General features: G+C 41.7%; 1 protein-coding gene across 5 annotated transcripts in view; it reads right to left on the bottom strand.

Moving 5' to 3' along the window:
• Positions 1–771: 771 nt before the first annotated feature.
• Positions 772–18,250, bottom strand: part of adgrb1a (adhesion G protein-coupled receptor B1a) — a 141,451-nt gene continuing 123,972 nt past the window's right edge. For 2 of the 5 annotated variants that reach the window (XM_046045619.1, XM_046045620.1), the window contains exons 25-32: positions 16,455–16,553; positions 12,314–12,485; positions 8,898–8,993; positions 8,731–8,770; positions 6,523–7,178; positions 4,719–4,754; positions 4,333–4,491; positions 772–2,545 (exon numbers count right to left, since the gene is read on the bottom strand). In XM_046045619.1, coding sequence (XP_045901575.1) covers positions 2,351–2,545; positions 4,333–4,491; positions 4,719–4,754; positions 6,523–7,178; positions 8,731–8,770; positions 8,898–8,993; positions 12,314–12,485; positions 16,455–16,553 — 1,453 coding nt within the window. In that variant the 3' untranslated portion in view covers positions 772–2,350. The remainder of the gene's footprint in view (positions 2,546–4,332; positions 4,492–4,718; positions 4,755–6,522; positions 7,179–8,730; positions 8,771–8,897; positions 8,994–12,313; positions 12,486–16,454; positions 16,554–18,250) is intronic. The other 3 variants (XM_046045621.1, XM_046045622.1, XM_046045623.1) reach the window with 2 other exon arrangements.

Below are 18,250 nucleotides of genomic sequence, written 5' to 3'. Positions count from 1 at the left end.
ACAAGCTGGAGCTGGAATGAGGAGGTGTAGCTTAGCTTAGCATAAAGAATAGAAGTAGGCAGAAACTGCTAGCCTGGTTCTCCGTGATAGAGGTAGGCTTACCTGTGTTGTGACTTCCTGTAATTTCCATTTGTAACCTCACCATGACAACAAGACTTTGGACAGAGTCAGACTAACTGTTTCCTCCTGCTTCCAGGCTTTACGCCTGCTGGCTCGGAACCCATACTTAGTGCACCCATGTCAAACTATCTGTTTAAAGCAAGACTATGTATCTTTTGAAAGATGAAATAACACTATCCTCCTAAAAGAGAAGTTGCATTCATAAGCAAAAATAAGCATCTTTGATCAATTCAATACACTCTTTGTATAAAATGTTCTTTTGCTGCAACAGGCATGTATCATCTGGTATGACCAGTAGATTGGCTAATGTTAGCTAACGTTGGCAAACTTTAGGTACATACTGCTGTCTAACTGAAATTACTGGGTCAGTTTGCTGACTTTATGACTCTTCTCTTCTTTTGGAAATGTTGAACAACATTTCAGTGGTTTAATCACAGAAGTAAAGCAAGCAACTGACTCACACTATCTTGCTATTTTGCTACTTTTTGCCACAGGTGTTCAGCAAAAGTGACATACGGGTGACTCGCTTTAACAGATACACCTCTCTTAACATCAGGCTGCATGTACACATGTGTAATTTAATGTGAGAAAACAAAAGCACTGGTGTTGTTTTATTATATGCTTATATATTTTTATTAGAAATAAGACACATTCATTTTGTGCTCTGAAAACTGTACATTAACAAAGAGGCGACCCCAGTAAATTAAAAAGGGGAGTGAGGGGAGGTGGGAGGTGTGTGTAGCAGGGTTGGGGTGCAGATAAGGGGGTCAGAGGTCAGGGTTTTGACAAATACAGATCTGAGGGAGTGACTGGCGGTGATATCAAAACACACACTGTTACACTGCGATACAGAACACTCGTATAGTCCAGTACCCTGAAAGGACAGGGGGAGGGAATGGGAGGATCAGTATCAGAATAATCATGTTCATATTATTAATAATGATAACAACTATCCCCAAGCACAGTAAGAAAGATATTTATAGGCTAAAATCCATTCTGTAGAACTCTGTTGAAATAATTACAATGCTGTACATCAGGACTCCAAATGAGCCTTGTGCTTTCTCTGTGTGCAACCACCATCCCTCTGATGAACTCTGCCTCATATCATCACCTTTAATGATCGTACCATATATATTTATATATCTAGTCATTTACTCATCTTCCATTTTTCAACACACACACCTAATTGCCTTCTTCTCAGCATCTGTGGAACACCTTATCTTGCATTTACTGTACCAAGCCAGCTTGTACAACTGACCCAAACAGTGTGTTTGTTGAACGTGGCTCCTTCTGGGCGCACTGACGCTGGCGTCCATGTGGTTCCTCTGTGGGCACCGTTGAGGTTGAGGGCCAATTAAGCCCGTCGGCTCCGCCCTCTGGCGTCTCTGAGGTGTCTGTCGATGAGAAGGCAACATGCCATTTTGGCTCAGAGTGATGTCTTCTGTTTCTTCAAGCACCCCCCCCACCCTCCACCCCATTTCACTGCAGGGCCATCCTTGCCCCACCCGGATCATGGGGATAAAGTGATGGAGCCAAAAGGATTTGGGTAAGGTGTAGGGGAGAAGGAATAGCTTTGGGGAGGTGGGGAGGGGGGGCACATGGGTGTATGTGTGGCAGTCTGCCTCTTCAAACCTTTGTTCTTTTTGACATTGATGTTGGAGAAAAAATAAGTCCAGAGGCATCTCCAGCCGTGGACAACATCAGCGTTCATCCGGAGAAAGAGAGAGCAGAACAGTGATGCAAGGATACTCTCAACAGCGAAAAAAAAGAGACATAATCATGATTATTACATTGTATTCATTTAATACAGGGGTAAACATCGCATGATCACCTTTGCTATGCGGTTTATTACATGACTATATGACGCACATATAGTAGCTAAATCTGCTACTTTGGCAATGTGTCTCCCATGTGAGCCAGTGTGGTATCCGAGACCATATACAAGAAGATGACCAGTATTTTGCAGACAAAAACACCGTCCAAACATCAAATGAAACAACATAGAAAGAGACACCATGTTCCCCTTCTCTCTTTAATTGGTTTAGTTGATTTTCTGATTTTGTGATGCTTCTCTTCCTCCTCGCCCTCCTTCCCCTTCACGTTCTCGCAGCAGGCCTCATCCAGCCTTTGAGTAGAAGTACAGAGTGGGGCAGTGTGTGTGGTGTGTCTCCTGGTTTGTCTGAGAGCATTGGCAAAAAAGGAAGTTGTTGGTGTGAGGCCGGAATCTGGGTCACACCTCTGTCTGCAGGTCCATGATCTCCTGGCCCACCAGAGGAATGGTGGCGCTGGTTTTCTCCCACTCCACCGTCTGCAGCTCCAAAGGAGAGGCTGCCACCGTCTCCAGGTCCTTCCTCACCCAGGATGGGGGGGAGTGGGATTTCCTGATGCACTCCCATGCCCTCTTACTCGGGGTCTGCTGCTTATCCTGATGGGACGAGGACAGAGGGAAAATGCTTGTTTTCTGAGATACTCATAAAATCTGTGATGTATTTCAGAAGCTATATTATGACTTCTTTTGGTGGACCTACTTTACCTCACACTGCCTTTAATCTGTTTGCCATAGTGAATTGCTACATTTCTTAGAAGACATCGTTTGACATTTAAAACAGATACATTTATTTGGTTTCTTACCAATAGTTAAATGAGAAGATCACCGCCTCTCCTATGCCTGTGCATTAAATATGGAGCTGGAGCTATGGCAATTAGCTTAGCATAATGTGTGCAAAGGGGGGACACAGCACAAACAGAAATGTGGCAAGAATGCGAATACATGTTTTCTGAAATGTCAGACAATTACTTTAAAAACTCTTTTGACAAAACCCTATAAAATGGATGTAAACTTTGTGATTAAGTGGGTATATGTGCAAAAAGCTACGTCGATATACTAAGTGACCGGGATGCAAGTATGATTGTGGCTGAGGCACATCCTCAAAACACATCTCGTACCCACAGTGGAGAAGTTGATCTCTCTGCCTCTTCCACAATTATGTGATTGGGTTGTAAAACTATCAGTGTCTAATAGCTGCATCCTTGATCTGTGAAGTTGGATTAGCCCTACGCTAGAGAAGACCTGACTCCAAAGCTGTAAAACAAATGGAGATCAGGGGCTTGTGCAGCAGAATGAAATGGAAGTCATTTGCTGCCATGGAATGACTGCAGCTACAAAGCCAACATGGATTCCCTTTTGTACCTGCTAATGGCAACTTTGATGAGAGACTAGTTCCCAGCCAATCCAGTCCCAACAAAGTTTTCCATTGTTTAGTGAGGACAACAAAAAACATTATGAGTCACTATTTAGCTAGCCAATACAGATGGTGCTTGGCTGGGCATAAACCTCTTCATTAACCAAAATATAGATTCTTCGCTTGGCTGACTTAATCTCTTTAGTGATGGTAACAGAAGTTTTCGGGTATTGTAATATGTACAGCTGTTCACCATTCCAAATGTAAGTTGAAATACTTTAAACTAATGACCATAACATAATCCAGTAGTATAGTTACATTATCCTGGAGACTGCAGAGCAATGAGGATACCCGTTAAAAGAAAGCTTTCAAATGGGAATTTACAGTGGTTTTCCCACTTTACAGTTTTATTGCTGTACTACTGTGCCCTAACCTGACCAGTGGCCCAAAGCTATATTTTTGCTTTATTTTATCCATTACCGGTCATTATCTTGCCAAGCTAATGCAAAGCATTGGCTCTGTCTCTCTTGTCTCTTTTGCTCTTCCCACTGGGTATCGCATATCTACTTGAAACACACACAGATTTGATAAAGTCAAAAACATTGTTTCATAAATTACCTCTGAATAATAACCAAACCTAAACAGTACCTCGCTTCAGGTAGCAGACTCGCTTCAGGCTAAAGTCTAGGCTGCCAGCCATATTACAAAACCCTTTCTGTGGAGCCGTCTTTTGTTGAAAAGAAATGCCTTCTAAGAAGTTGTATAATTTGAGAGAAACAAAAATATTTGTCACATTTCGAGTGACAATGTTTGTATGCCCACCCACGATTGTGCCCCTCGATGCAAATTTCGTCTGGGACAGACATCGTAAATAGATAAAAATGCGATCTTTAAAATGGCTGCTCGTATAATTAAACAGGCAACTCCACTCAGGTGTGGTGATTTGTGCTAATTGTAAGAGAAAAGGGGAACAACATTAGATATAGGGGGGGGAGAGGGGGGCAGAACAGAATAAAGTTAAACTCTTTACACTCATGTTGGTCTTGTCACTGCTGGCAGAGGACACACTCCATCTTTTGGCAGCTTTGGCGTCAACAGGTGGAGATTCTCTATCCTTGTCTGCACTGTGAATCTTCCTGTTCAGGTCCTGAAACATGTCCTGGTGGCGTTTCCGGGTGTGCATAATCTTCTACACAGGAACATTGCACGTTACGTATAAGGTAAACAGCACAGGCCATCAATCCTACTTCACCCCCTTCACATTTAATGTCTCAAATCTCAACACTACAGACTCACCCAAACTTTGAATAAATCTGATAAATGTATGCAAACATCTAGAGGTCTGAAAAGCTAACTAAGAGACATATCAGCTTTTTGTCTAAAAAGCTCTGTAGGAATCAAAGAGACTAAAATTACCTCAAAGTCAAGCTCTGCATAGCGTGATTTTCGTCTCTGGGGGGGAGATGAGACAGAGAGATTAAAGATGTGTCTTGATATTGTGTGCCTTGTGAGCAGACAAACGCTCAACTGTTTCATTGTTTATCTCCACATCAGACCGTCAAGAAAGGGTGTTTCTGGGACCCAGAGGAGAGCAGTGAGTCATGAGGGAGGAAACAAGGTTTGCTGCTGGTCATTCTGACCCTGTTGGCACAAGTTTGCAGTTAACAGATTGTGACCGAATGACCTTTAAGTCCTCCATCCCGGAGTGGGGAAGGAAAACCTGACCTTCAGGCTGCTGCTGTGGCAGCTGCCGCCTCGCACGGCATTATGGAAGTGTGTTTTGCCCTGAAGTGAAAAGACACCAGCAGGCAGCTGTCCAGGCCGCTGTGTGCTGATCACTGTGTCGTCTCATCCTGCCACTGCTGTCTGCGCTAGGAGCTGAGTGAAAACTAACCTTTTTTGAGATGCTGTCCTTACATGGGGCCAGAATATACTGAGATTCTTCCTCTCATGCAGTGTTTGTTAAAAATAAATAAAGGAGCTTGTTGCCTTATTTTTAGCATCGGGGGGTGACCTAGACATGCAAAGTAGCACAGTGCTGCCCTACGGAGACCGGATTGATGATCCTTCTATTCATTTTTATGAATGAATATTAGTGGCTCCCTAGTTAATCATCTCTCTTAATCATTTCTTCATCTAACAAGAGTGTGCCAATGCTGTGTTGATCAAACATAGCCTGTGGCACATGAAATGCCAAATTGAGGATTATAGAAGGAAAAAAAAAAGATTATACAGTAACACTTGTAACTATACGAATGGCTGCAGCACATGAAAAAAAATAAGATGATCAACAAAACAGTAAATGTTATGATATGTGGCATCATTCACACTGACATGTGGATAAGAATGAAAACACAGCAGCAAAGACAAATTTAGAGTTAATCTCTGAATTATAAAAGTTATAAGAGTTATAAAATACAAAATACCACTGTTAATTCTCAAACAAAAGCCAGTTTTCAAATAATAGCCATGGCATGGACTACTAATATCTAATTAAGGTAATACACAGGGGCGGGGGGGGACTATAACAGCTGTCATGGTAAATTCAGTTATGTGTCCCTTTCCACAGTAGTAATTCAATCAGTGCAGCAACAGTCATGTCAGTCATGTCATACGTACTCACCACTCTGCTGCTCCAGTTTCCCTTCACTGAAATAGTGTCTTTTATTCACGGATATATTCCAGTCACTTCTACTTTGACGTTTTTCATACACATCATTGTCATCATCAGTGATGACAGTCACAGAGCAGAGAGCTTCAGAGCTGCCCTGGCTCGCTGGCCCCCTCCATTTCTGTCACCCTCATCCGTTTCCATCACAGTTAGTTTGGTCGTTTGAGGTCATTTTGAGAGTCGGTTTGTAAAGTTTACAGTCCGCTGAGCTGTTACCCTGCATTGCTTTGTGTGCAATGACACGGCCAAAAAACAAAAGTTGACTTGACTGACAATATATGAGTCGACTAAGAGTTTTTCTGACTGATAACTGAGATCATGACTAGTAAGAATGACTGTGTTACACACACATCTGAAGGGTGGGAGGGTGCTATGTCAAGCCCTGTTTGTCTCTAATAGAAGCCAGTCTCAAATAAAGGCCAGGTTATTATGGTAAGTAGTAGGAGTATTAAACAGGACTTTACATGCATGTCTACTTTTAAGTATTAAGAATGAGGCTGATGATGAATTGCCATGACAAGAATATGCTGATCACTTTAGTTGTCTTACCTCCAGTGAGCTCATGGACAGTGTGGAGACGGTCTCACTCTTGGACATCACACCGGAGTTTCCAGAATCTCCCCCATCACACATGCTGTTGGCCACTTGGGAGTCTCTGGGCATATTCTGCAGGTTGTGTGCAGGTGAGTCTCTGTCAGAGCATGACACGCTGATCTGGTCAGCAGGAAGGCTCTTCAGCCCAAAGCCAGGCACTGGCTCTCCGCTGACAGGGTTAGCCAGGTGGATGAGCCTGGTCTGAGGCAGCTGCTCGATGCTGATGTTATACTTGGCCGTCTGCTCCTCTTTTCCCTTGGCTGGCTTCAGGGTGCCTGTGTTGTTGGTCGGTAGAATGACGTACCCCGGGCCTTTGCCAGCGCCCTCAGAGCTGCTTCCCTCGCCGTTCCCCCTTGGCAGCTCCCCGTCCAGCTGCTTGAAGAGCTCACCGTCGCAGATGTAGATGGATTTTGCGCCCGGCAGCTCGGTGCTGATTCCCTTAGCGGCGCCCTTCTCCCTGCGCAGCGTCAGGGTGTGGCTGGTGTAGTCGGCCACGTTCTGGAGATGAACCTTGGCCATGCTGGCCGGCATAGTGTTAAAGTTAGAACCCTTCTGAAGTGTCCCAGAGGAGGCCTTCTCCTCCCCCTGGAGAGATGAGCGCTTCGTAGTGCCTGGAGGAGAAAGACAGAGAACCAGTCTGAGATGAAGAGTTAGACCATGGCTGGATTTACCTGCTTGGGAGCAGAAATGAGCTGTGGGCCTCTACTGACCTCCAACCCTCCTCTAACTGCACAATATTTATCCATATCACATGTAATGTGTTGTCATCAAGTAAACATATTAAACACAAACATATTGAGTAATATGCATCATGTAAAACTAGATTTTGATCTTGTGCTTCTCAACAACAAAGGTTCTTAAGATATTGAAGGATGCAGTAATTGTCTTAGCAGAAACTGTTTTTTAGTGTCAAATTCTCAAACAGTAAACTTAAAGCTTTGGGGGACCCTGGGATACGGGGTCTCCAGCAGCTGCCAGCTTCCCTCAATACTCAAGCCTTGGGTTGGACAGATACTGGAGCATCCATCTACTAAAACTCAAATATGGCTGAATCTGTACTATCAGAGTAAGCTCTGCTGAACTCCGTGCCCAAGAGGGTTAAGGCAGTGCTGGAAAATAATGGTGGCCACACAAAATATTGACACTTTGGGCCCAATTTGGTTGCCAGCGGTTTAGACATTAACGGCTGTGTGGTGTGTTATTTTGAGGAGACAGCAAATTTACACTGTTATACAAGCTGTACACTCACTACTTTACACTGTAGCAAAGTGTCATTTCTTCAGTGTTGTCACATGAAAAGATATATTCAAATAGTTACAAAAATGTGAGGGGTGTACTCACTCTTGTGAGAGACTGTAGGTATGAAGCACCATGTATAATTGCAAATGAACAGAAGTTAAAACTTGAATTAAATGGATAAAATGATAAAGCAGACAAAATGTGTTAAACTATCTCAACTGAGAGTACATGGCTGACATCGGGCTTGCTTTGACCATAACAACTGTTGGCTTATGGCAGCATGCATATCCCATACCATGTCCAGGCTAGTAAACAAAGTCAGACAACGATATCTGCAACACTAAATATCTGACAATCCCTCTCTGTGCTCCCGCCTCCTACTTGACATATACAAAGAAAAAAACAGTCATCTCTCTCTGTTCTTTTCTGTCTTTTCCTGATCGGGCCGGTCTGTGTCTCAATAGCTTTTCTGCTCCAGATGCTTTTCTTGATATCCTGTCTCAAGAGATAAACAGATTTTCACTCCCAGCGGATATCAGAGCAGAGCCAGTATCTGATGCGGCACTGTCGGGAGGGACTTAATTATACAGCAGTGGTGTAGGAGATGCTCATTCCTATTTATATGCATATAACTGCTCAGCACACGTTCATCCCACTCCCATCAGCCTGGGCTAAACTTTGTTATACAGCCGTAATGTGTTGTATCTCTTGTCAAAACAGCTCCTTGGTGAACGGAGGCTGCTGTGATGTTGATTGTACGACACAAGTGTAGAGCTGAGGAGTAACATCTCCCACATCTGTTCCGACAATGCTGAGGAATCTGAAGAAGTCACAATACAGAGAGGAGGTACAAAGAGACTAGCGTTTGAACAGCAGTCCCACAAGTCAAATCAAACACACAAAATCGCACAACCCGGAGCTTACCTGATCTGCAAGCCATATCCACGTCTTTCTCAAAGTCAGTCTGAGGACAGAAAAGAAAAAATATTGATTCTATAAGTATCGTATAAGTGTGCACACCCTGCTAACATCTCGTCATACATTCTGAAAGGTGAAAATAACAACAACCATATGCACTTGAACATGCATACCATGAGCTGAGCATGGCCATTCTGAAACGAGCCTCCCGAATCTCCATTAGCGTCCTCCTGGCGGTCCACCACACGGCACTTCACTGCCTCCTGAACCTGTAGGAAAACAAATACATCACAGATCATGATCTTAAGTGCTGGTAAGATAAATAAACACATCAGTTCACAAATACTGAGTGAGAGGCCTTTAATAATAAAGGCTAAAAGTATACAGCCCTTGTATTTGCTAGATTTTGCTAGTCTCAGAGACTTACAAGTAATTGGGCTAAAAAGTCTGGACTACAAGTTTGTTCTAATGGTTTGGTCTGCTGGACCATCATGACCATGTTGCAAATTTGAGCTGATGGTGATGCTCAACAAAAGTCTGGGGGTCACCAAAATCATTCAGCATCATTCTTAAATTTCACTCAGTTCTACTTCACTGTTCTTTCATTTAAGGTTAGATGTTTCACATTAACCCCTTGACGCCTGAATGTATTTACAATTTGCATTTTTGCTTTCATGCTGATTATAGATTCAGTGCAGATTATTAATTTGTCTATAGCACAAACAATATATATATATAAATTTAGGTATGATGCAAATTAGCGACAACAGGGATAAACGAGAAACGAATGCTCTCAAAAGGTTCCTAGGTACGTATCGAATATGCACAAACAGACATTGGGGGAATACATACGCTATCTCGGCTGCAGTCTGAATGGAAGCGTTGTGATGTGAATTTGCAACAATCGGCGTTACGGGGTTAAAACCCTACCAGGAAATGGGAAGATAGCGCCCCTGAGCTGCAAGAAGGCTTTTTAGAAACATCCACAGAAAGTGTTGAGTTCCCGTACTGTAGTTTAAAGCTGGAGAAGCTGAAACTCAAAAGGCTTAATTTCACTGGGAGCATGAATATGCTGATAGAATGTCACAGCCATCTACAAATTTGATCATTTTGTGTGCAAAGTTCATATTTAAACCTGAAGGCGTTAGAGGTGAGCCCAGGACCGGCGCTGCAAGGAGGGGGCTGTATTTTCTGCCCCCCCCCAGTCTAGAACCACCAATGGGCAAAATTTACCTGGTAGGCCTATTTGTTTCAATACAATATTCAAGTCCCCCAGTCTTTGACTTTTGTTAAGAGGTAAGATTTATGCATAAGCACATGTGGGTAAAATTTGATCTTTATAGAGAACACTCATTTTTGCGTTATTAATTTCTCACTTTAGATCAACTTTCTGGGTTGCTATTGCAACACCTTTAGTCTACTATTAAACAGACATGCAGACTTGCTCGGCGCAGTGAGGAGAGGCTTATGGTGGGGAGGGTAGGAGAGTGTTGTGTCTTGGATTCATTCTGCATTTGACGGCTCATCATCTGAAAGTGATCCACTTTTCCAGAGTAGGCTGAATATGCACAGACGCTGTATTCATTTTCATTTGCCAACAGCAAGCCTAGGCTGAATAGAGTGAAAACTTCTAGGGAGGCATGAACATCAAAACGAATGCTGCAGCGGATCGACTTTTTTATCGTTTCAAACCGCCCGTAGCCGTAAAGTATGGCTTGCAATTATTGTGAGATATAAAACATATGCCAATAGACCTAACACGAAGTGTGGTATTTAAACACACGTAGTCTATGAAATCGACTTTGTGTCGTCTTTCCCTGTGAAAGGTGTGTTTTGTGGTCTCTTGAAGAGAGCGTGTGTCTCCCTCGTGTTTTTTTCATCTGTGAAGAATATTTTTACTGCGCCATGTGGGCTATTGTTTAGCAAAAAAACATTTTTCCATTGGGTAAAAATCTACTTCGAATTTTGGAATTGATTCTCTCCAAGAAATACTTTTGTTCGGACTTTTAAACTTTTGTATGTGTATTGATCTGCATCTCTGATGGAGTCTGAAAAAAAAAGCAGAACAGTAGCCTGAGGACACTTTCTTCAAGTCAGTCGTTTTTCTAAATTATGCTGCATTAAAATTCAGCTGTGTTTAGAATATTGGGTAAGGTAGGTAATTGTTCGCATCTATAGTGAAAACATCGACATTTTGCCACCACAGGATGAAAACAAATACAGAAATTGGCATAGCAGGCTGATAAAAAACATAGCAAAGATTATTGGCCCTATCATGCATCCGGCGCATGACACATCGCAATTGTCTAGTTTCCAGCCGGCGCAGTTGTCATTTTCACGCCAATCGCCCAAGTTGTTTAAATAGCAAATACACTTGCACCCATCCGTGCGCCCATGGGAGTGTTGGTCTTAAAATGAGGTGAGGTCAGGCACATTGCTATCTTGAGGCAGCAGAAAGCGATTGCGCCGTTGACCAAAGAAACAAACCAAAAAAAAGGGTCTAAAGTCAATGGCACAGTATTTTTGGTTTTGTTATTTTAGGGGCGCATTACTGTGACACCACGTGTATTTACGCACGAGGCACAGCAGCGTAACTTCATTGATTATTAAAATCTCCTGACACGCTGGCAGGATCGGTCAAGATCCAATGTTAATTGATGTTCTGTGTTCTTCTACACATTTAAGAAGCTAAAAGTTGAATTCAGTTTCCTCTGGAGAGTTTCCTCTGTCCTGTCATGTCAAGTTTGTAACTACAGTTTTTCCTGTTTTGCTGCTCAAATACCCACAACCGGTCCATCATAGTTTATATTAGCGCAGCACAGTGAGGATCATAGAGGAGACAGCGTCTGTCTGGACTGGAGTTCTCTTCACTGATAAACTACAGAGCAGCAGAGTAACACAGGCTTTGTGATCAGAGATGGTTTTTATATTACATCCACGCTTCTCTCCATATCCCCTCTCTGCTGTGAGTCTGCAATTCAATGAGTCAATTGGTGTTTTTCATAAAGCACCATTCATACGATACTATAATAGCAATGCGCCAAAGTAAAAGCGCACCTGGCTTTAAAAGCAAATGGGAAATGATACTGATTGGTGGGTTGCATGTTCTGCCCTACACACCCATGACTACTTCACAGACTAAATACGACCCTTTTGAACCATGCGCCTGACGCACAGACCATTTTTCTGCCATTAAACTAGCAAAATTGGAGTTGGACATGCCCCAAACGCAAACGTATTGATATATATAAAGATTTGCCCCCTTGCCATTTTTAACTGCCCCCTCAGTCACTTCATCCTGGCGTCGGGCCTGGGTGAGCCTCATGCTGACATTCCAAAACAGAACGGGTGCATTGTCTGGGGAGCCTGAATGTGCTCAGTAATACAGTATATGGGAAATCAGCCTATTAGATGTTGATATGAACTATTGGCCAAATTTTTCAGATACAGGAAAGGAGGAAAAAAACACTAAGAAGCACTGCCTGAGGAGATTATGGTGCTCATTGTGGGTCGTGGACCATCACTGATCAAGGGGGAATTACATATACAATATAAGTACATATATAAAGTCAGTGTTCCTGTGAGGTACCTCTCTGCGCAGGATGCAGTGCACCATGACAATGACAAAGCCTTCCAGTGAATCAAAGACAGCAAAGAGGATCTGGAAAAGTGCAGAGCGACGGTCGGTGATGGCAAGGACGGCTGACATCCATGTAAGGGCCAGGAGGGGCAAAACCACGCAGGAGCTCCACAGTGACGCCCTGCAGGACGGGAGGGAAACCGCAGTCAAAGACAGCACTAGTAAACATGACACAGAAGGCAAGACTACAGAGCTTTCTGACAATTATGTTGTCAGACATTTCATATTTGACATTATCTAAGATTATTAGATGTTTTGACATCTAAGGCAGGCTTCCATACAAAACAATTCCAAGAGATAAACACATTAAATTCCAACAGACTTTGTTTCCTTTAGAACTTTATTGTACTGCTTAATGCAATCTGCAACCAATCTCCTATTTGCTTTTGTAAACTGCACACGTTGTTAGCATAGCGTTAGGAGCCTTCAACTCTAACATGCATAAATACATAACATCACAACAAATAATTCTGTTACTCTCACAAACAAGAACATACATCCATTATCAGCAGATATATATGTTTATAAATCACATATATTACATGCATGTATGTTTAAGATGGCTCAGTCAAACCATAGAGGACCTAGTGCCACAAGAAAGAGAGGGAGGAGCGAGGTTGAGCAGTTGGGGGGGGGAGATGAGTGGAACGAAGCTGAAACAGAATGCAAAGACAAACAGAAGAGGCAGAGCAGAGAAGGACAGAGAGACAGAGACAAGGTCTGTAGAAGTGTCATTCCTGCTGTCCATATTTTTGCTCCCACTTTCCTGAATCCTTGTTGCTGTTTTTTTCCAATATGCACATCAGGGATAAACAGAAACAATAACTATTCTCAAATACTGTCTTTATATGATCTTTCACTCAAATTATCTTACTAAACCAAATGAAAAGATGCCAAAATTAGTTCCAGAGGTGGAAAAAGTACTTAAGACCTTTACTCAAGTAAAATTATATGGTAGAATTAACATTGGATAATAATGCAATACATAAATTGGAATAGAATTATAAGCAAAAGTACTGCATTTGATTGTTTGCTAAAATGTGATAAATTTAACGTAATATATATTCCACAGCCCGGATTCTACCAGGAGTCTAAGTCTATGTTCTACAAGAGTCATGTCATACTAATCAATCTGCTCTGAGTTGCTCTTTTGAACACAAATACTCTCACTATTTCCTGTTGCTGCTACTATTTAATTTTAAGGGTGGGACCGTGGCCCTGGAGCTACTAGAATGCTTTTTAATGTTTAAAATCTGTGCAGGGAGTGTTGAGTTTCATTGCAGCATCTTAACACTGAACAAAAAAACAAACAAAAAAACCCAAACAGACACAATTTAACTAATTAATTAGTGAGTGAGAAGAGCATTTCTATTAAAGTGCTGTACATCTCATAACAAGGTAAAGTATAAAACAAGGGAAATGCCTGTCTCTAATGTATCTTTGTTTCATATAAAGGCCTGTTGTTTTCTGCAATTATATCCACCATTTTAAAGTTGTGTTATTTTACCTTTGACAACAATTTCATTTATGTAGCTGGTCTAACAGCGCAAATTAATGCTGGTGTTGTACTCTTTAAACGTGACAGACGTGCTGAAAGGACACATGGCTCTTCTGCTGCGTCCATTTCACATTCAATTGTCAGAAAAGACATCGTTCTGACTTATATCAACATCGAAGTAATCATGACTAATGTACGAGACACATGAGCACCACATTTCCTGCAAGGCATTGCTAATCAAGCCATGATTACACAATCATTACAAATCATCCACTAATCGGAATTTAATTCTACAGTTTAATAGAATGATTTACTGTTTACCAAGATAACATTGCTGCTGATAAGACAGATCAAAAGATTTGTTCATAAAAAAGCCTTTAAGGCCAACCACTCAGGCTCTCATGGTTTTAAAAGAATTTTCATTATTATAAAATATTGTTTGTCTGGTCTTATTCAAAAGCTATCAGTCCATCACATTTTCAGCTTATCATCTAATTTGCATTTTAGAAGGTATTCTGCAAAGTAAAATATGAAACGCATAAATGTAATCACTAAAAAACAAAAATATGTCCCTCCAAAATGTAGCTGAGAACAAAGTCCAAGTTACTTTCCACCTCTGGTATTAAATAGGGCTAGACCAGTGCAGGAAATGGGTTTGCTGATCCTTGACCTCACCATGTGAATCCTGTTTCAGAGGCTTTTCCACCCTGCCCACAGTAACACTCTAGACATACATAGTTTGGCTATGAAATTGGTCTGAGATGGAAAATTTGCATAACATATCTGTACTGCCTTCAAACGGGCTGAGTTCTACCAAAAGGATAATTCAGGTTATTTTCAGTCTGGACCTTGTTTATCATATTCATAATTCCACCAAAATGATTTGACTGTAGACCTACAAACTTCTCTATTTGCAGAGAGTGCTCTTCTCTAATACAATCCACAGGGGACAGGAAACATAAAGTTAAAACCAAAAAGTGATTACAACACATTTGTTCACCCAGTAACGCCCACATGGTATTAGTTATGTTATTAAGGCTAAAGTGAAGTAATTATGTTCATGTTTTTACAAACTGCAGACTCTGTCAACCTCTTAGCAGTAATTAGCTGTATTGTTCTGCTGACTCCACTATCTTCCAATGGCACCAGTGAAACAAGTCAGCACAAGCATAAACAAGAGTGATGACATGTAGCGGGTCATCCATTGATGTTGGCCAGGCCAGACAGAAAAAAGTCAATACTAATTAAATCTTGTATTTAAAATAGAGGCTGACGTGACTGTGAAAGTTGTGGACCATGATGGGACCAGAATTAACAGCGTTATTGGATTATTTTAATTGTATAGGGACCTACTCATATTATTTAGAAAGAGACTTTGTAGTTAGCATAGGAAATAAATATATAGGTGTGAAACAGGATTGGGAGTAAAAGTGACGGGACATATCTTGTCATATTGCCCAACCTTAGTATGAAATATCTCCTGCAGTGCTATGTGGGTGATAGATTTTTAATATATTTTACTCCTAGTCGTCACATCCATTAGCCAGATAAATAAATTTGTGTACACCCCTAAGTTGGCACTTTTGTTGCCAGCAGTTTAGACATTAATGGATGATTAATGTGATGTGTTATTTTGAGGGGACAGCAAATTTACACTGTTATACAAGCTGCACACTCAGTACTTTACATTGTAGTGTCATTTCTTCAGTGTTGTCACATGAAAAGATATAATCAAATCGTTACAAAAAATTGAGGGGTGTACTCACTTTTGTGAGATACTGTATGTGATACTACTATATATATATATATATATATATATATATATATATATATATCATATATCAACATTAAAACAATGTAAATGTACCCGAGTTAGCTAAAAAGTGCTCATTTTCAACGGTAGTCCCCCCTTCACTATATGTGAAGTATGTCAGCAATGTCACATTACAGACTATGGAGTGAAATGACTGGTATAACTTGTCCAGCCACTGCTATTTAAAAACACAGATACGCTATTTAGAGGTTGTTTTTGTGGACTGTAGCAGGGAGCAACACTCCCTGAAAAAAGAGGCAGATAACTCCACAATGAACTTCTATAAATATGATCAGATTATATCAGCACTATAGCCAAAAGTAGAAAATAAAGACTTAGATTGATAATAATAGAAATGATCCATCCAGGCACTCATAGATCCCAGCGGGACACACACAAACTGAGACAGTAAAAGTGTATTGCTGCTCCTCCCTGCACTGCTATGTCCACGGCCTCCTCAACATTTGTTCTAATCAGCTTTGTGACTCTGATGATCTTTTAAGGGACAAACACAAACACACACTCTCATTCAATCATCACTCACACATGCAGAATTATTCACATGTACAGTCAACACACAGTTTGTTTTCATGAGCGACACATTCAGCTTCAGGAGCCTTTCATATTGGGTGAAATCCTCCCTGCCAGGGCATCACAGAGAAGAAAAAATGACAGAGGGATAAAAGAAAAGCAAACCAATGTGAGGGAGAAGAAGGGTGGCATACAGTAGAGGAGAGAACAGAGGCAAGAGTTAAGGAAAAATAATTAGCGGGACTAACATGGCGTTACTGGTAGCTGTGGTGGAAACGTCAGCCGAAGAGATAACTCCGCACTTGGCACATTTGAGCGTCATATTGTACAGTGGCACTGTCATCTGACTGCAAAGTCAAATTAACACGCTGTAACATACACAAACAGATACAAATGCACCTACACACAGACTCAGACTGATGCACGTGCGCACGCGAGCACGCACAAACAGTCACGCAAACAGTGAGTCACAGTGTTCTCGCACAATCTCTCTCTCAGGGCTACAGTCCAGCTCGGAGGTTTGTGTTTGTGTTTTGGGGTTTACCTGTGTACGACTCTGGGGACAGGGGAGGTGGGTCCAAGACAGACATCGGTGGATATTTCATGTTACACGTGTCTGATTCTCGTCACAAGTGACTGCTCTGATGACCTGAAAGAAACAAGGCTCTTCTCTGTGCTCTCAGTATTTCACCCACTCAACTGTTTATCTGCATGTAATACCAAAAAGGCTTCATATAAGTGGCTTATTTCATGCTTTTCATATGCCTGTTGTGGATCTCTGCTGCTCTGATTATGATGATGTGCTGGATGTGCCTCACCCTATGTCATCCCAGTCTGTTCTATCTGCTTATTACGAGCAAAGCCAAGATCGAATGCAAAGGTTCACACACAGACACATCTCAAACCTCCACTCTCATGAACAAGTCAAAATTGGCGTCGGCATTGGCTTCCATCAGTCATTACAGTCAGCGTTCACAATTTATCCCTATCATGTATCTGTAACAAGGAACAGCAGCACATGTACTTTCTTCGTAGACTCAGATCTTTCGGGGCCAGTAGCCAGATTATCTTTCTGTTTTTTAAATCAGTGATTCAGAGTGTCATGCTGTACTGTTGTACAGCCTGGCTCAGCAGCCTAACTGTGAAACTTAAATTTGGCCAACCTGTGGCGCACTCTTTTCAAGCAACTCAACACAAGAGCATGGTCAGACTTGCTAACAGTATCTTATCTGACTCCTCACTTGTTTCAAATGGAGAATCCCAACTTCTGTCCTCCAATAGGCGATACAGAGTCCCTTTATTTAAACGCAACAGGCGGAAGAATTCGTTTATATATATAATTAGAGTGCTCCTAACTGAGATCTGAATCCAACAGATATAATGTATGTCATGGTTGTTTGATGTGTTTTGTACGTCTACATCGTCAACCGCTAATCCTGCGTACAGGGTCGCTGGGGGCTGGAGCCAATCCCAGCTGACATCGGGCAAAAGGCGGGGTACACCCTGGACAGGTCGCCAGTCCATCGCAGATATGTGTAACTGGATGTTGTAAAATGAATTTCAGTGTAAACTGACAATAAAGTCGTATCGTACCATAACATTAAGCTCAGTGTTTTCTGTTATCAAAAAATGCCTCTCATGATTTGTAGCTGACTTAGGTTTTACGTTTCATTGCAGGAGACACACGTGCGTTTCTACACAGGACCATAAAATATAATTTAATAAAAACATTCGAATGTGTCGGGAAACATACCTCTGAAGCTACAGTAGTAGCTCCCCCCACTTCCAAACTCTATTCAGTAAGTGATTTCACTTGAATCACCTTTGTCACCGTGCGTCTTTCTCATTTCTTTACTTTACTACTTTACTCTGTGTCTCCCTCTCAGTCTCATTTAAAGACAGTGTATATATATTGAACTGACACCTGATGTTTACTATTGATTTTTTAGATCGTTAAGCATTTCCTGTGTCCAAACTCTATTTTGGCTACAGTACTAGAAATAGCTCAGTGTGATGCCACTTTGTCTGCCCCTGCCAGTTATTC

This window comes from Micropterus dolomieu, linkage group LG03 (genome assembly GCF_021292245.1).
Source record: "Micropterus dolomieu isolate WLL.071019.BEF.003 ecotype Adirondacks linkage group LG03, ASM2129224v1, whole genome shotgun sequence".
Classification (NCBI taxonomy): Eukaryota; Metazoa; Chordata; class Actinopteri; order Centrarchiformes; family Centrarchidae; genus Micropterus; species Micropterus dolomieu.
Note: the sequence above shows the minus strand (reverse complement) of the source record. Positions and strands in the feature narration are given on the sequence as shown.